This window comes from Achroia grisella, unplaced genomic scaffold (genome assembly GCF_030625045.1).
Source record: "Achroia grisella isolate CSIRO2021 unplaced genomic scaffold, CSIRO_AGI_Agris_v1 utg821, whole genome shotgun sequence".
Lineage (NCBI taxonomy): Eukaryota > Metazoa > Arthropoda > Insecta > Lepidoptera > Pyralidae > Achroia > Achroia grisella.
Window position 1 is genome coordinate 9,120 of NW_026713035.1, and position 20,977 is coordinate 30,096.

The 20,977-nt window shown below is 29.0% G+C and overlaps 1 protein-coding gene across 1 annotated transcript in view; it reads left to right on the top strand.

Annotated features, from left to right (window-relative positions):
* The first annotated feature begins 488 nt into the window (after positions 1 to 488).
* The window catches only part of LOC131852017 (lachesin-like), an 82,140-nt gene continuing 61,651 nt past the window's right edge, over positions 489 to 20,977 (top strand). Inside the window, exon 1 of the mRNA XM_059202585.1 lies at positions 489 to 560. Within this exon, the coding sequence (XP_059058568.1) occupies positions 553 to 560 (8 nt within the window). The 5' untranslated portion in view covers positions 489 to 552. The remainder of the gene's footprint in view (positions 561 to 20,977) is intronic.

The following is a 20,977-nucleotide window of genomic DNA, read 5'->3' on the forward strand; positions in this document are numbered from 1 at the left end:
TCTATATATATTTAAATAAGAATATATTTATGAAAATGAGTTATTATTGTAGGCTAACGCATTGGCACGTTACCATGAAGATGCGTCTTTACGGACAACGCGCACATATGCGCAATCGGTGCACACAACGCAAACATATAGAATCAGGACTCGAACATAGTTGTTTTCCATGTGTGTACGTACATTTCCTATGTATAAACTTTTCAAAGCAAGATAGGGCAAATAATGTAGCAAGTGCTCGTAGTAAGAAGGAGCAAAACGCCGGCAGGGTACCCGGTGACAGTTGTCAGTATATTGTTGAACACGGGGTGGGATGGTGGTCTCGGGAGACGCCAGTTTTGGCGCCACATTTCCGATATCCTGCGCTCACTTTCCCACGTACCCCAACCTAATAATTAACAAAGTTGACCAATGATTCACATTAGTTTATTATAAAAGTATGTTACGAACTTAATGAACTTTTGTGATGGAATGACATCGTGTAGCGTTATATGTAAACAATATATTGAACCCATGGTTGTGGTGTGTCACTTTGATTGTTGTTTCGAGTGAATGAGAAAGTAAGTGGATTATTTAATTATAAAAAATACTTAACACAATTTCTCAACAGAAAATAGTAAAAGTTTCCCTTGTCGATTTACTTATTAAAAATGAAGAAACAACAACTTAATAATTCTGTTTTTGTTTTTGTATTCATATCAGGGAACCAAACGTCACATTAGTTTTAAATTTTGAAAAACAATTAAACAGATCTACTGTAAATTTTACTTGTGACTTTTCAAATACGTATTTAATATTATATTTAAGGTTTTCACTGACAGTTAATGTTTATTCTAGTTTGTATTTAATATAATATTTATTTTATTACTAGTACTTTTTATTACTAATATTGTGATGTTTCAAAAGTTTAACTTTAAAGTTACAAAGTATCAATTCCATCTGCTATTATTCTAGTGAAACGAATCACATAATAATATTTCTATAAAAAATAATGTAGAATTTGATAGAATTTATGTAAATATAGTGTAGCATAAATTCATTAGTTTAAAAGTTTATTATAATATTAGTTTACATGCAGTTATAGACAGAATGCGTTACTATTTTTTGTGGAAAAATTCTAAAAATTTTTATTAATTGGTATTTAATTCTTTATATCTTCAGACTACTAATAGTGAGTGATTAGGTTTTGATTTTTAATTAATAAATTAATCTATTAATAATTATTGTATAATAAGAAGTTCAAATGTCCCGCAACATACTGAATATTGATAAATGAAAAATTAAATTGATAGAAATGACAATAAACCACTCATCCTCCTATTACGAACATAGGTTTCGTTCGCAGGAATACTACAAAGAAAGCTTCCTGACTTAGAACAGATTTAGAGTCCTTCTTCTTTTTCTTTTTTGGAATATAAATTTGTATATAAAAAAAAATATTACATATTATAATATATAATTTATATAATAATAATTTATAATTTTTTGTATATATTTTGGTATAATAATGTAGTATTCTATTAAAGAAGATTAGAGTTTTTGAATTTTATGGTGAGCCTGCTAAAAAACAAACAAGTGCAATTGATAGAATTGTCTTTTTTATTTCAATCGTTTGTTTATAGTTATGTTTAATGTTAAAACCTTAAAATAATATGACATAAATATAGGGACTTTGAAATAAGTTTCGCAAAATATTCAATTCAATAGATTTTAAATGTAGAATTTTCCGCAATCCGAAAGGGAGCTCATATTAAAACATTACTGATGTAATTTCGTAAAACATATTACATTCTTATTTAGATTATATTTGTATCAGAAAAATTATAGATACCCGGAAGGGGGGAGACATTAATTTACGTCACTAAGAAAAATAGTACTAACAATTGTAGAATATAAAAAATCTTTCTAATCTTCATTTGTATTGCAAACATTTAATTTGTATGGTACACAAATGTTATATAATATAACGCTAAAATTACTCCTGTGTAATTGACGGGTAGCTTAATTGCTATCTGGAACACACGATAACTGCGAGCGTCAAGTGTTACAGCGTTGCGGGTACCGACGGACCCGTTGTTCATTTACGCTGCCGCAATTTTGACTAACGTACTCTTATGGATGCTGAGATATAATAATATCTTAATAAAATAAAAAAATATAAAAAAAATACAAGTATTATATATTTCTCTAATCACTACCATATTCAGTTTAATAAAATATATAAAAAACAAGAATTATAAGCACAGTACTCTGAACACTGCTATTACAATGACATTTAAATTGTCCTACAAAATTGGAGATATTTTAAAGGATTTTCAATTGGATTAAGTAGTAATTATTATTTAATGGCATTTTGTAATAATTTTGATACAAAATGACTTAGAAGTTAATTTGTAGATACATTCTTTCCAAAAATAAAGTAGTACTTGGATTGTAGCTCGAGCCATCTCCAGATGCTGTAGTTATAATGTACAAAAAAATAAGTCCGAAATCACAAATCATTATTTGTAACAAATGTTAAGTAAGCAAAAAATGGTGGACAAATAAAACAATGGTAAGAAATCAAACAAAAACTACTACAAAACAGAATAAACTAAAAGAAATAGCGATTCGGGTACGAGGGCAATGCAGACGCTCTTATTACTTAATAGCATTGGCTACACCCTTGTTGGGAGACTGAAAAGAAAGGAAGTTACAACAATATTTCTGAAAATATGACTGACGTGGGAATTTTCATAGCTTATACCGATATGAACAATGAGACAACTGAATGAGAGATAAATAGGTATTCGAATACCTATTTATTTCTTCTTTAGTTTTTTCGGTCCATCCAACAATGTGATCTAATCAAAGTAACAAGAAACATTCAGAGTGGCCTTTATGAAATTACAGAGAGTATTATTATATTTATACTAGCTGTCCCGGCAAAAGTTGTTTTGCCATAAAAATAAAAATAAAATAATTAGGGGTGGACTACCCCTAACATTTAGGGGGATGAAAAATAGATGTTAGCCGATTCTCAGACCTATTCAATACGCTCACAAAATTTCATGAGAATCGGTCAAGCCGTTTCGGAGGAGTATAGGAACGAAAACTGTGACACGAGAATTTTATATATAAGATTTTAGAAGTAAAAAATTCATTTGAAAATAAATAATCTGTCACCACATTAGAAAAGGTACATAATTATATAAAACAAATATTACATATTACTAAAGCTATTCCTTAGGTATAAATTCTAGTTCTGAGCTTCAATATTTAAATTGCGATCCTGTAAGGAATTCAATATCATTGTCGTTCGGTGTGACTGAACGTCACATATGTTCAGAATACATTTTCTAATAATTGTGTAAACTTTTACTAAATTTTGACATTTTATATCGACTCGATATAGAATGATTTGTTAAAATTATGGACACAATATATACAATTTAGAACACACACACAATATGACATACACTTTGAAGATACATTTAACAGTTTAATCCAAAGTGTATTTGTAATAGAAATATATTCTTAAAAAGAAGTTGTTTGTTAGTTTATTGAGTGTATCCATAATAGTGTAGTGTAACATAATAGGTAGTAAAAATAAAAATATGCCAAAAATATATCTACCCTACAGTGAACATACCACGGTAACGACAATCAGTTATTATGATCAGTCTGAAACTGAAAAGTAGTAACTATTACATAAAAATAAATACTACTATACATGATAATGATAATAGATACTTACTCCTCTAAATATAGGGACTGTGTACAATAAAAGTAATATGACTGGTACCTCTGAGGAACCAATTCTACAACTATTGAAATATAAATGAATTCGATCTGTAAACTTTAATAAACAGGTAGGAAATAATTCATAGGATGTGTAAAAGGAGGAATTAATTTATAGGATGTGTTAAAAGAGGAATAAATAATTGAAGTGGTTTTATTTCAGCCATTGTTTCAATAGTGATTTATACGGATAAATCCTGTACTACGGATGCTCTTATTTATTTACCTGGTAATATTCATTTACATTTACTGCATTGAAGTTTGAAAATACATTTATCTTTAAACTGATTTTTTGAAATTATATAATTTTAATATTTTAAGCTATATATCGGAAATCTGTAATCAGTTCAATGTGTCTTGTTTGTATAAATCTATCCATCCAATTTTAATGAAAACATTTGCTATGAATGTGCATGAGATTACTACTATTATGTTCTTTCTCATTTTTTACTTAATTTCACTAGAGGTAAACTGTAAAACATAGTCGGCATAGGTACCTCAGTCTCACATATTTCAACCACCAACCTATTTTAATTGTTTCGATTGTAGAGTCCAAATTAGGTAGCGGTATTACAGAATATGAGTCTGGTCATCTTGGTGTCACATGATATACTATATGCGATGGTCACTCTATTCCTCTTGTCATTCCGAATAAAAATAATAATCGTTGAAATAGTAGCCGTTTTAACTAACTTTTTAATACAAGTTAAGTTTCCCAGTCTAAACTCCCGGTAATGATACTTGATACAAGGATGTAATTAAATTTATTGGAGAAATTTTACTTCACTTATGTGAAATCATAAGTGAAGTGAAATTAAAGACTAAACATGAAATTAAGGAGGTAAATTAGATACAAATATATTGGAACCACTATACATAAACAAAGGTAAAGAATGTGACAACAACATACGCAAAGCATACTCGTAACATTGTAGATAATACAGCTGTTTTATATTGGGGGATTTGAATAATTTTACAGTATTTCTATTCCTCCTTTATTAGATATTTGTTCTTGCAATGAAAATTGGCATTATTCATTTTATATAATGTCTTGTAAAATATAATATGTTTCTGATGTGTAGTTTATTGAAGATTAAATATTTGCGACTTTCATATGATTTTATATACCTACAGTATATGTTTAATTTGAAATATAAGAATTTTAGCCTTTAATGGACTTAAATTATATCTTGTATATAAAATACATATTATACTCGTATGTATATTTTGATTCATATGCAGAGTAAATATAAACCACAAGAGCTCATATTACGTTGTACACGACTTGATAGCGCTGCTAAAGCACATGAATAAATATACCAACAATATTCTCCAGTGCTGTTACACCGTGTAACACCACAATATCCGGTACACTCCTTATTGTATTTTGAATATCAAGGGTTTTGAAAATATTGATACATGACTATCAGAAGACTTAATCCTCAATATATAACGTAAAGAACAAGGGTAATTTTGAATTTGTATTTATTGTTATTGAATCTCTAATGTACGCTGTACCAAGTAATTATAAAAATGTGCACTTTTATTAGAGTTTGCAGTAGTAGTCTAGAGTTACCACCTTTTCAAATAATTTAGGCGCGATCAGCAATTTTACTCTGAAATCAGATATTATCTGTATTGAAGAAGATTTAATTATCGCTAACGGAAATTATATCGCAGACAGATATCCTACTCCATGAGCATAGATTTTGTTTTGTTGTGATATCAATGGCATTTAAAGTAAGTATATTGCTTAGATAAGTCACTAGTTTTTTCACAAAGATATATTTATCATTATCATTTTAGCTACGCAATCGTATAAGCTTAAAATTAATACAAAAACTAACGAGCACAAGTGGATATGAATATTACATATCTATTAGAATTTCTTCCGCATAAACTGCTATAAAGAATGGTCTAGCGCCAACAGTATCTATCAATTCTATGTGACACTTTTGTATGTTGTACTAACGAAATATAAAAATATTCGTATATAAAACTCAACCTAATAGATTAATGTATTCATTCGTAGGAATATATACATATCTACTGTTTTAGAAGAGCAATATATCATTGTTACAGAAAAGTAACAATGTCTTGTGAATTCCCAAATGTAATTCAGGGAAAGGCAAAAGAGGAGGTGCAATCAAAAATACGAGTTATGTTTTTATTATTATTATATATGTATTATACCTATCATATAAAAATGATTGTGTTGACTGTCTAATACTGATTTTTTAGTACCTGTATCGTCTCTTTTATAGTCTTGATATAATAAAAACAGAAATAATATTTATTGGATACCTTCATCATACTACTCATAACTTGGCATGATGATCACGTTACAATAAAATAAGTTAAACTTGGTATACTATATGTACAATACGGTGCTCTATAGTTGCCATCATGACAATCGTAAGAAGTGTCAGTGCTACATAAAGCCTGTTGAAAATGGTTTAGTAAAGAATAAGACACTACCGTCCTTAAAAGAGAATTGTACTTAGCACAACGAATAAAGAATTTATGTTGCATGTCTACTTCGTTTTCTTATGAACATCACAATATAGTTGAGAAGTGCACTTTCATAAATTGCAAATTCTATAACTTTATATACTCTGGCAAGTTTCTACTACACTAAAACGCGACCGTTTCAGTACTGACAATATTAGATATATTTTTAAAATAATACCACCTTCGTACCAATATGTATGTCAATATTTATTAACTAGTCAAGTGACTAGTCAATAAACAATGACGTATATAGTATCACAGCGAAAATATCATTTACAATTTCGTGCATTTGAAATGTACAGTAATGCGAACAATGGAATGCTTTGTTTGCAGAGTAGAATAGGGGTACAAAGAATTTGTATTTACTTACCTGAATAATATAAGTGTATTTGTAATAGTTTGTAAATATTAATTGTAATGAACATAGGAATGTTACAGTAAGGTTAAAAGCTTTGTGGTATCTGCCTGGTACACTAACGTCACCTTGTCTCTTTTTATCGTATCGTATATCAAATTAATTTGAATAATTATATCAAAATGTAATTATGCTCGGTGATTCCTATCTTGTGAAAAATAGCTATGAAATATAAGAATATCTTACTTCCTTTTTGTTATTTTTCATTTTTACTTTAAGTCAATATTAAAAAGACAAGTATTTAAAGAAATTTCTGTCAAACATTTTTGTACCTAATTAGTGTAATGTAGTTAGTGTAGTAATCAATAATAAAAAGAAAATAAATCTTTCTTGTTTATTTAAGGTTAGAAAACTTAACAAAATTAAAGTCAATATAAATCCAAGTTAGAGAAGTTATGTGTGTTAAAGTTGATCTAAGTTTCCACAGTCACGATAACCAGAGCGAAGAAAATATCCTAACGATACTTTTCCAAGAAAAAGACTCGCAATCAGCTGTTAGATAAAGTTTTACTAGACTAGAGCGTGGTATCTGTGATTTGAGGGAGTTTTAAAACTGTTCCCACCTGTTTTATTGAGGGAAAGAAAAAATATATTAATATATTTATCTCTATTGTAGAGTGCGCTGAACTTCTATAGTTATTCGGTGACACAATAATTACTCATATTTATTTATATAAAAATATATAATAGAAATACATAAATTTCACAAATTTATGTATTTTTATTATATATCTTTTGTGTATATTTAAAATATATGTTATATTTATACAACTTATTTATATATGTACATACATGTTCTTTAGTTATTTATGTGATGTAGCATTATTGTCATTGTTTAATGCAATCACTGCCATACAAAGTTTTCAAGTTCGAAAGGTTAGCTGGTAGAGAATGACTTGGCATTAAGCTCCATTTATACATTTTTTATATTTTAATTATAATATAATTTTAAATTTTATTTTTGTTTTATTTATATTATAATTTTAAATTTTAATTTTGTTTTGTTTTATTCTTTATTGCATAAATAAAGAATATAAAAAAACAAAATTAAGTGAAATGACTGAACTATTTAAATGTAACAAATACAAATTGACTGCAAGTGAGTACTGGTATCGACGTTTCAATACAAGTATACGATCCTGAAATGACGGTGCGCGGACAGAGATTTGAATTTTAAATGAGTCGAAACCCCATTCGGCACGATTGATTATTGCAGTGCTCAGCACAGTCAATTGGTAACTTTATATGAACACATAAAATAGAACGGAAAATTGAGTAAAAATTTTCCCAGAATTGGTATTACCGATTCGACTAGTACAGGCAAATAATTTATACATGTTATTAAATGTTCATTACATTTAAGTACCTTGAAACAGAAGGATATTAGATAACAGTATTGAGTTCTAGATAGTTATAATTTAGATTTTATTTTTTTATTAAAAGATATTTAGCGCGTATACTAATAACAAAGTACCTGAAGCAATACCAACATAAATTACCCATATTGTTATCTAGGACTATGGCATCCAACGTTCAAGCGTATTCATGCGATTATACACGACGGCAATTTAATTCCCATATAGAGCAGACATTATGTCCAATTTAATTCCAATGTGAATTCAGTGGCAGCCATAGTGCTCGAAACCGACCATGCTAACTCTGAAGTTTTGTAACTTTCGCCCAGTCCACCCACCTCGCCTTTATCCACGGGACACCGAATGTCCACTGGCCGTATATGTGGCTGAATATCGGTAGATTCCAATTCAGCTCTGTTTATGCAAAACCTATTATTGAGATTGAAGTCCAGCTTCAATACAGTCACTGCAGCATATCAAGGTGTTCATTCTTGTAAAGGAGTAAATGTCATCAACAGAAATTGTATTCTGATTTATATATTATAGTTTCATTTAGTTACATTCCTCTTATATATTACATTATATAAGATATATTATATAATTATCTGTAGTACCTCTAAATAACCTCACATAAAAATATAATATTAGTTAGTAATAAAATTTCAATTCAACTGCTGCATAATATTTGATACTATGCTTAAAAAGCGTTTACCTAGTATATGATTAATATACATAGTACAGACACATGATTTATATAATCTTCTCTTGTCTAGTTTTTTAAAACCCAATTAAATCTCAATTTAATTGTCAAAATCCTTTACAGTGGCCAACAAATAAAAATCAAAATTATAAACATTTGTTTAAATGTATATTGTCCTAAAATTTATATACGCAATATCTGTTCTAATGTGAGTTGGAAATCCTACCTATATACCTTACGTATTACGTATATCTGGCAATATTTTTCTTTGGGATCAGCTTATGAAGAATTGCTGTACGTATATCACGAAAGCCTGAGTAACCGCAATTTTCCTCAATGCCACGTCCGAGGCCAGCAGTAGCTTTACTGTCAGAACTACAATTGTTTCTGTCAATAGTCTAATAAAGATTGTCAGACTGAGAGCATTCGTGCGGTATTGCTGTACATAGTTGGCATGCCGTGACGCGAATTGTCACGTCATCGCATTGCATTGGTTGTGTTTATTTTGTAAAACAGACATGGTATATTAGGAATATAATATATTTAAAACTTAAATGCACTAATACACAAATACAAAAAAGAAAACTATTCCCAGTTTCACATAAAAATTGTAATGTTGCAATAATTTTTTTTTAAATTAATCTGTGTCAAGAATTGCTTTCAAATATTTTCCTTGCTGAAAAAAACATTATTACAGATTCCTATAAAGATGTATATCCATTTTTTGGTAATAGTGTACTCGCCTGTTTTGTTGGCAAAACTTAAATAGTTGTCAACAGTGCAATCGCGCGCAGCGTTCAAGCTGGGAGCAATCGCCGCGGTACATTGTTGCGTCTACGTACAGCGTATTGTGCCGCCGCGCCGTGCACCTGCTAGCTTCTATTTCTCTTGTTTCGAACTGGAACACACGACGGACCGCGCGTCTTTTCACTGCAATTGTATTGTGTTCCATTGTCTCGTTTCATTTATTTTCCACTACACAACTGCAGCTTTCCCTTTCAGGCTTCTTACCAAAATATTAAATTATTTTTTTATTTGCCTTGCAACGTTTCATTACTATAAAAGTAATCTTTTATTATAGTTAATTAGGTTTTTGTTGAAAAGATTTATTTTCTCATAAACTTATTCTGAAGAAAACGTTTAGCTTTTTAGGAATATCTGTATATTTGATAGTGAAATGTTGTAATAACTACTATATCTATTTTTTATATTAATTAATACTTGCATACTGTGACATAGAATAAGATTTTTAGTACAAAAGATTTGTTAATTGTTGTATATCAAAATACAGTAAAATGTAGCACGGAAACGAAAGTAATCCATATTTAATTAAATAGCAATACTTAATATTATGTTACATCATGGCACAGGTGACCAGGCATTTCGGAACAGTAATACCAAAGAGGCATGTAGGCAGATGTAAGTGCTATACGCCAATATACTTAACTATTTATTTAGTAACGTTGTCTCGTATTCGCCCATCGATCACTCCGATTTGGGGCGGCATGAGACAGATCAGACATTTTCGGAACATTTCCAATTGAGTGCATTTAGGCACCCAGTAAATTTTATATAAAAAATCGTAGTGCTAAATTTGTTATAGGTAAGATAAATAAAAATAATTAACAATGTTATTTATTTCTATTTCCATTTTGGAACTATATGGATTTGAATACAAAGTTTTGAATATTTGTAATTCGTCTAAACATATATATATATATAAAATATATATACAACTTATATAGCATAAGTTTAGTTTTTCAATTTGAACATTTTGACGTGAAAGTGAAGATTACAATATGTATGTGTTAGCAATTTGAACAATAATTTATTGAGTATGTCTGTATGTTACAAGATAATCCTAAATACTCCGACCGTAAACCTACGACTTCTGGTTCCGGCAGGCAGGCATGCAATTTATGTTCAGGTAGTGGTGACTGGTTAGTGTATACATTTCTGTACGTATCTGTCACACACAGTACTCTTAAACTTGTAATTATTTTATTGCAAATTAATACATTAAATTAGCATTTACATTTATAATCTACACAAAGATACCACTTTCTGATAAAAATTTCTGAAAGATAAACCGTACCTTATAAATGTGAAGCTGTAATTTGTTTGTGCATCAAATATTTACCACTGAATATGTGTTAGTTAATTCGCTGTTAGTTTGACACAAGTAGTAGTAACATTATTTTATACTAGGTATTTCGAGAATATGCTATTTTTTGTATATTCTGGTATCGAAAACCTGTCCAAACCAACAGAGAAGCCCATAAAAGCTAGAAAATATATTTTTTCAGAACATTTTGTTGTCAGACTTATTCACGCTGAAAACTACGTGAGTTCCACACAGGCACTGAGATGTGGTCTTCCGTCTGGACTGTCATCAATCATTTCGATATTACGTGACATCATGACGCATCAACTTACAACCAAACCGTCCGAGTGACACTTCTATTTATAACTGTGTACAGTCAGTTTCATAAATACCGTGCCATTACGACTGTTATCCCAAATGGGGTAGTCAGAAGCATAGTCTTATAATAAGAGTGATTAATACTGTATTAAAATATTATCATATTGTAGTATTAAAACAGAAAGCGAGGCTAACTAATGGTATAAGGGAAAATGGTAAATAAAATAAAAATTGAAATTGATTTGTCAGTATTTTTTGTTATATAGTTAGAAAAAAATAAACTAACAAACGGCAGTGTAATGATATAAAGAAACTAATACCATTGGCGGGTCAGACATTGAATAACCGCTTCACAATGCAACAATTTACTTATGCTTAATGAAGCTAGAGTGTCTTAATAATTCCTAGTGGTCGTCCAGTGGTCCAAATCCTACCATAAATAATTGAAGATTCAGTAAGACTACAGACAAATAATATCAAAGAGAAATAATATTAATGTATTAATAATTGCAATTTGACCACAGACTTTAACAATAAACAAAACAGTATATTTGCGTGTAATAAATAATATATTTATTGTTGTTTGTAATGTTAAAATTGTTGTAGGTAAGTCTAATGATCTTTTTTTATCGATTTAATGTACAATACATTAAATCAATCAAATCATATTTAGCACAATTAAAAAACAATATTTTTTTATTGTAGTCTATACCTAAGTGTGCGAAATTTCATACTCAGAGTCCGCGAAATTGTCGCAATAAGGGTTCTATACTTTTTGCTTTACGTATTAATATATAGATTATTAATATCTTCATAATGGTAATACAAGATATTTGGTATCAAACAACAAAGCTGCGTTTAGGTATTCTATACCGAAATGTGCTTTAATTATCAGATTGTTATTTTATCTTGTAATCTTTCATAACTGTAGAGTTACATAGAAAAGGGAAGTATTATAATTTAGCATATATGTCACTAAAACTTAATATATATGAGTTTATAGTTTAAACAATAGGCGAAAGAACTATGTCAATATAATAGAGCAATATATAAAATTAAATTTGAAGCTCTAATGAATTCAGGGTCCTCAATGACACGAATGTATGAAGCTGACTGTACGTGACCACATATATTCATACAGGGACCAATGTTTTATACAGTTAACTAACCCGAGGAAACGGGATTTAAAACTTGCTAATGGGGTAATTTGATGTCCATTAATTCTCTGTGTTGACGTATGCTTAATAAATTACAGTTCTACTTTAATGAGTTTTAGTTTTAATGAATTATTAGGTGAATGAGTCTTGGCATGTTTTGATGCTATTTTACCAGTCTGTTTATTTGAATAAACAAATCATAGCATGTTTAAAATTCGTGCCACGGTTTACTATATATGCATAACAGTCTGTTATTGCAGTCGCATAGCTGTAACTATGTCTGTAAGCCTAATCTTCAGTGTCACGTGATTTATACGTATACCTAGTATATTGTTTTAATAATAACTTTTATTTATCTAAAACTTTTCTATCAACACTGATTGTCGGGTCTGAGAACGTGTAATTTTAACACTATTTTGATGCTGGTAGATATTTAATCTGATTTAGTTTTGCTAATTAAGTTAATTTATTTTATTTATGGTATAGACAAATAGATAATTACTTTCTAAAATTAAACAATATACTGTTTGACTTTGGAGACATTAAACTCAGAACTAACATTAAAATCAGATATATTAGCCATGCATTATATATTGCTGAACTAAGGCACTTAGTTCAAACTCTGCTTCGATATTTTTATTAAGCATGCAATATTTATTCAAAGGAAAAAATGAAACGTAAACAAATATTAATATTTAAATTGTAAATTTCGCATAGTAACGATATCAAACACGTCCGTATTTGCAGGCAGTCAACATTTGAATGTTTCCAAATGGAATTTCATGAGTTCAATTAAAATAACAGATATGCGTTATATATATGTATGTAGATAATCATTTTAGAAGACGCTGGATTTGCCATTTATTAAAATATAGCATATAGATACTTTTGAGATTTATTTATTTTTTATTAATCTGAAATGGAGGTATCTGATGTACCTGATGAGCGAGACGTATTGAGGGTTTGTGAGGAATAATACGGAGATAAAAAAAGAGACTAATACGGTATCAATATATAATAGAATACTACAAGAATATGTCCAAAAAGTATGATTATAAAATTTAAAAAGTACATAAAATTCACAGGTCTTCAATATAATTTTTATATCCAAAATGCTCATTATTTTTGCAACTATAGTGATATTCAAGCTCACCCTGGCTGTGCAAATAGTATGGTGTAAACCCATCGTCTTTACAATTACGACCGCACTCTACAAAATTAATTGTAATGCTTATCAATCTTTTCTTACCCCGTAAAATGGAAAACAGCTTGCAAAGCATGCTGCACCTGACAGAAATATATGAGCCATAAGTAGTCGTGCAGTCAATTTTATACAAAGTAGTCCTTTAGCAAAATTAATTAATATATCATAATTATACGAGTATGTTATGTCGATCACACACAAGTAAATGACTATATTAATTTAAATTACAGTATTGGAAATCGAAATACTTATAAGTAAATAAATAAAACACAATATTATGACCTTAAATATTTCATTCAATTTACGATGACGATATAATAGTTATTACCTGCAACTTTAGCTACTTTTATCGGATGAAGAAATACGTGTCTGTTCTTCTGATATAATTTAACTTTTTGTCAATTTCATTAAGATCTGTTCAGCCATTCACGCTTTTGTATTTATAATATTGGGACAAATTAGCACACATATTACAATACCGCAAAATATGTATAATATGCGATATTTCTAGATTATCGGATATAGTATCAAACAGGGCGAACTGAACAGGGTGGATAAATATTTGCTTCTCGTCAGCGAAAGGCTCTGGGGTACCCTTGACACCAGGTTAGTGAAATCCAAATAGATTCAGATTTTGCATACGACTAAAATTAGAATTTGTATTATGGTAAAATGACTCTTGAAATTGTGAATTTATATTAATATTATCTTATAAAGGTGCAGAATTTGTGAGTTTAAATGTTTGAAACCTGAGAAACTTGGTTAGATTTTTTTTCAGCGTATGCAGTTGAATAATCTTGTAAACTATTATATACGTAGCCAATATTATTTAATGTATAATGTGTGTTTAAATTTGTTCCGCTATTTATATTGTAAACTTTTGTATATCTATTTCTTTTTAATCTTTTACAAAATCAATACATTAGTAATTTATATAATTTACTGAAAATCTCATGTCTAACGTTTTTTTGATAATAGTGAAGTTTTCTTTGATAAATGGAGTACTATAAGCAAATACACCTGGGTATTTATAGATAGACAATGTTTTAAGTAACTTCAAAACATTCACAGCTCAATTTAATGTTACCAGTTTTCAACAAAACTGGCGAGTTTAGATTAATTATATTAATGGTAAAGGTAATTTAATAATACTATTGAGTGTAATTATTTTTTGTTGTTTGTTTTAGTAAATGTATTTATTAATGTGTAAGTATGTATTTATAATAAACTATAATATAAATATACCTTCAGGACTGTTATATTTCTGGGGTAATCAGAGGTATTTCGTGACAGGGGATCGAGCCTACCACTGTCTTCTGTATTAATTTTGATTCTTATTCACATACAAAGTTTATTTGTAGTTTCGTCCAGGTTTGAGCTCATGATCTTTATGATCCAAGTGGTAGTAATGAATAACAAGGTCACGACGCTGCTATTATTAAAAAATAAATATTATAGTTAGATTCTTAAATTTGAGCCATGAATAATTCACGTGATCAAATAAAACGTGTAGTTTTATTTGATCACGTGAATTATTCATGGCTTTATTGTAGATAAGAGAGTTGTTAGAATATTTGCAGTCAAAAGTGTCAGCATTTGATTGTATTAATGCCAAATAGTATGTAGAACTTCTTCACTTATAAGTTTTTTAGTGCCTACATATATTCAGATAATAAGATGTATTCCTTTATTCATTCACATATACGAATATTTCTTAGACATTATTACTTAAAAATGAAAACATCTAAAACAAACCAAAGTAATCCGGGAGACGACAGTAGGCTCGCCCCTGGCACTTTGGATCCATATATCTTCTATTTGGATATACGGATCCAAAGTGCCAGGGGCTTAGCAAAATTTGGGCATATCTAGTGGTCTGTTTACCTTGATGTCGATAGTAGATACTGCATTTGAGTACCTCATCTGAGGTAATAGTCATAGAGGGATTTTTTGTTCTTAGAGTGTATTTTAAAGAAAATTACTTATCTAATAAAACTATGTGTAAATTAAGAGCAAACTTATTTATAATATATCCCTATCCTTAGTGCATTTGTCCGAATGTCTGTCTATCTGTTTCTTATATTTTAACGATCTAAATAAATCAATTTTATAACGAAGACGAAGGCTACGTTTTATCTAAAAATAATATCATATTAATATATAATCTGAAAAGTAGTGAAATAGGGAACATATTGCCCGTATTGTTCAGATGAAATCGCAGGAAGTAACTATTCATGTTAGAGAAAAAAAAATCCTTGTTAATTCACCCAAATTAATTACATATTCAAGTATATGTATATACCATAAAATTTGTATCTTATAACTTAATATTACATCGTTGAGTCCTTTACATAAAGGTTATACCTTTGTATGGCCAGTATACCAACTACCAAATACAATAGACCTCTTTATTCAATTTAGATGTTACAAGTGACTTGAAACAATCCATTATTCATGGAACGTATAATATCACATACGAGTATGTTTCTGTAAATGTATACTAGTAATTTGTGAAATAGATTTTCATTAGGGAAACACAGGTCAGGGTTAGTAATAGGTAATAATGTACAATACTATATTATAATAACAACGTTATTAAAATTTAGTCCAATTTAATAATGTACTTGTACTTTACATTAATATTTAATATTATTACAATAATATTAATCAGGCGTAGATTTTTATGTATACTTGTAAATGATTATTGATAAATAAAACGATTAAATTTTCAATTATAACTCATCAATATTAATGGAGGTTCTTACCTTGTAACGCAAAAGTAACTTATTGTTATTTACTAGTATTTAAATGATGACATTATATTTAATTCTATTATTTATTTCCGCGGTATCTTCTCTAATTCTGAACCATTTTATATTGTTGATTATTTATTGAAATGAATAATCGATAATTGGGACTATTGATTTTTCGTTTGACTAATTATAGGTCAAAGAAATAAATCTACATTTATACACGTGACGCCGAATATGTGACCTCGTACTTAAAACAGAATTATAGGCGTACAATATTTATTTAAAATTAAAGGATTAGAGACGTGATAGATTACAGCATAGCTATAGGCATAAGAATCTAGAAATATCATCTAGAATAATAACGATTATGTGGTATAACGGGTGTCGCATGATAACGTGATGGCCGTAATGCTGTTCATGCGTATAGGCGACGCGACGGTTACCGCTTACGAATTTTTTCATTAAAATATATTCGGAATTTCATCTATGATTATTTGATTATGCATTATCATTGTTTTAAATATGAAATACATCTTGTTTACCTTTTGATGTTAATAAAGAGTGTATCTATCTTAATTAAATACAAACGGGATCGTCTATAAAATGTGAATTGTTATGTGAAGTAGTTTTATCTTTGTCTAGTATAATAAAAGCTGCTCGTAACTTACTTTTTTTATAAATTCTTATGTTTTCTCGAATAGAAAAGTGGACGAAAGACGAGGACAGAAACAATCGGGTTTGGTAGATAGGTTGACAAGTTAGTTTACTCTATCCCTATTTCGTAGCGTTTTGAAATAAAAGTAAATTAAAACTGAATGTGAAAAAAAAGCCATTATATTTTTAGATACTTTTATTTATCATCTTATGGTAGTAAAATAATGTACATATTAAGTAGAAATAACTAATTGATTGAAAACAATACTAACTAAAGTTTTGTGTTCATTTATTTTGTAAGCATAATCTTATTAACCCTGGATTATTCACACTGCGGATTCTAAATCCATACTAAGCAGAGCTGTGTTATAGGTTCTAATTACTTTAATGCATTTTTTGTATATACATAAATAATATACAAAACCATCAGAAGTATGGCGGTATGCTTAACTGTTAGACCATCGAGGCCTTTAATATGTACATGCTTTAGCTTCTATCGTCTCAAAAAAGGAGAATCAATCTTTGCGCGATCCGAAATAAATGCATTCTCTATTGCACGTCATGAATATTTTCAGGTTACCTGAACTGATTCCACACTTTTCTTGGGTAACGAAAAATATATTCGTAGACATTTAAAACCTGGGAGTATTTTATATATGCTCTAATATCCATTTCGCATTCCACGGGTACGTAGAAGACGTACGATAATATATAATTTTCGTGTGCCGTAAGAAATATTAAGCCAATATTAAAGATTTGTATGACAGCGATAAAAATAATATAGATATGCTTCTTTGTAATAGAACTGTACTGTAGAACTGTAGTTATAGTAGCTGTAGGTATTAGTTTGTTAGGTATTAGTTGAGGCATGTGTCTAATTGAAAAATAAAATATAATATTACCACACTAATTAATTACTACACACTAATTTATAGTTTTAATTTAATTAAAAAAGGTTATGATACTATTGTAATGTGGGCCAAATGTTATATTAAGTTTAAATAATTTTAAGTTGCCTGAAATCAAATAAATAAATAAAACGATGTAATGCCAGATAATAATAATAAGATATGTTTATATATAAAACTAGATATCCGTAGAATAACAGCATCGCGGCACCTCGTCACGAAAGGTGGATTCCTATTTAATACAATAGATTAGTTGTCCAAATTTTATAATATTTTTTTTTATATTTATTTGATGTAATGTTATCAAATAAAAATATTTCCTTTTTCATTCTTATATTTTGAAGTTCAAAACTAACAATTTCAGTGTATTAATTTAGTTTGCAATAAAAGACTCAATCCGTATTTTACGTACTAGCACTTTATAATACACTAGCTGTGCCCACGGTTTCACCCTCTGATGTATAAGCTATACTACGGTAAAGTTTTATTAAAATATATTATAATTAAAATCCGTTCAGTAGTTTTTACATGAAAGAGTAACAAACATCCATACATACTCACAAACTTTCGCGTTTATAATATTAATTAATAATAAGATATACCTTTAAATTAGTACTTTGAAATATTGACAATATAAATTATTTTGAATCTTTCTTCATAGGGTGTGCTGGACTGTACAAGTCTTGTAGCATTATAATAATGCAGGGCGTACTTACCGGAATAAACAATTTGGAATATACGCTTTGAAGATTACTTCTTCGTAACATGTAAGAGTGCAACCTCGTTACCTGGTAGATAATGGTGCATTTACTTCGTTCTTGTTAAATATGTATATTTAAATCTAAGAATATTTGTTTAAAATAGAAATTTTACAATACATCATCCTAAGGTTGCGTGAAAAAGGTGAGGTGATTAAAGATATTACTTGCCTCTGCTTTGCTCTTTGATCTCTTATTTAATATTTTAAGTTGTTAAATCAAAACTATTTTTATAAAAACATAATTTGTGTTCGCCCTCACAAGACAATATATTAAATTTCATATTAGAAAGATCAGTCAGCTCTTTAGTCGTTAAATAAACAAATAAATACTATATAATAAATAGCTATAGCAAAAAAAAGAAACATTTTCTTTTTACACAAATTTATATGGATGTATAAATTAGTGTAAAATATGCTCATATTACTACTTTAAAGTGTTTAAGGGTTAAAATTAAATTAAAATTAAAATAAAAACTTAAAATTTCCGATTAATTCATTCACATAAAGCATGTGGGTGAAATAACTAAACGAATTTCGTACATACTATATTTATATTTTCATTTAAATTACGTTACAGTTACAGTAGGTGTGATTTCTGAAAACTTTCACGTAGGAATCTCCTGTTAGAACCGATAGATCTGCTATTGGTACTGACACATTCGACATTTTTAGCGAAGGCACATGTTAATATTAGCTAATAGTTAATATTAGCTAGATAATAATTTTATGTACAAATTTAGGGGCGGAAGCACTCTGATTTTGCAAAGAGTTCTTCATATTAGAATTTATTCTCTTATGTATTTAAAATATTACTAAATGTATTATAAAATTAGTATAGTCGAGCATAGAATTACTGAGTAATAGGAAAGTGAAATAGATTAGGTACTTATTATTAATTTAGGTTACAATTAAAGTATTAATGCAACATTTCCTTTTTTAGTAAGTACACGATAGAATATGTATATAACTCAATGTATTTAGATCTTTATATGGTTATTGTAACAAGAAATAGTTATTACCAAAGAATTTTAATTAAAATTTATATTTTTGAAAAATAGATACAATTTGTTTGTATTGAACATAGTAGATTACCTATTTCAGTTCTCATTGACTTTGAATTCAAAGTCAATTGAAGTCTAACTATGTCAAATAAACGTCTATGTTCGATATTATTAATCTTTACTCAAACAAATAGTTCGACATTATGGTTTTAATTTTGAAAACTCATTTATTACAATACTGTATACACTAGATTCATCATTAATTTATGTGATACCTTAATTGCTATAATTAGGTAATGAATAGAAGCCTATAATTATACTTAGTTTTCTTTGTTTACTTAGTAACAGGCCTTATTATGAACATAGATAAATTTTACTTATATCTGAAAATGACTACATACCTACTGTACTGTATGTAGTGTATGTAGATAGACTACCTAACTGTACCTACACATTATCTTTCCGTACAAGTTTCTTCAAATCTCTTAACGATCGTTTACGTTTCCTAAGGATTTCTTGTACAAATTTTAGATCTGAAACTTTCGAATAGAATTACTCTGGATTGGATTTTAGTAGGGAAAGAAAAATAGAGAAAGAAGATGGGGAATAACGAAAGAAGGAAATTAAAAATGAAATGTATCGAACTATGTGCTCCCTCTGAGTAAAATCAAAGACGTTTAATTATACACGTCATAATGTTGTGTCACTGGCGCTATCGCTCAGTTCTGCTAAGTTTTTGAGAAGAGCTAGCAAGAAACTCAACTCATATCAACTTGTGTTATTATTATGATTTTTTAAAAAAATCCAATAATTATATATATAAAATAAAATAGCGTTCAAACTGTATACAAGTACAACATAATGCATTTGAAGTAGTTTCGGATGTTCAAGAAACAAGGCGTCGCTTCATGAATTTGCTAACACACAAGGCTAATGAAGCTGTAGCTGTAAAAGAGGCAAACATTAGCGTCCCTTGTTGTAGTAGGTGGGTAATAAATGTTAATAGCACTGAAGTTGACCGGCACAGCGCTATTTTATTAGCCACAGCCAACTGAAACACTCGGTTCATAGAAAAACATAGTTTCCATTAGATAACTATAAAATAATTGTGCTATTTTTAATATTCAAATTAATAGGGATATGCTATAAATATTCACAAAAAAAGTTCTTTGTGTAATTTTCGGTACCCCTTTACTTTATTTATTTGTTATTAGTATGTAGTATATGAACCCAGACCTTCATATAGTACAGGAACAGCGTCACGTCGTGAGTCCAAACCATCCAGGAATCCATTGAAATATACACACAAAATTCCATCCAAAAAGGTTAAACCGTTTCTCATAAACGGTTTTAGATG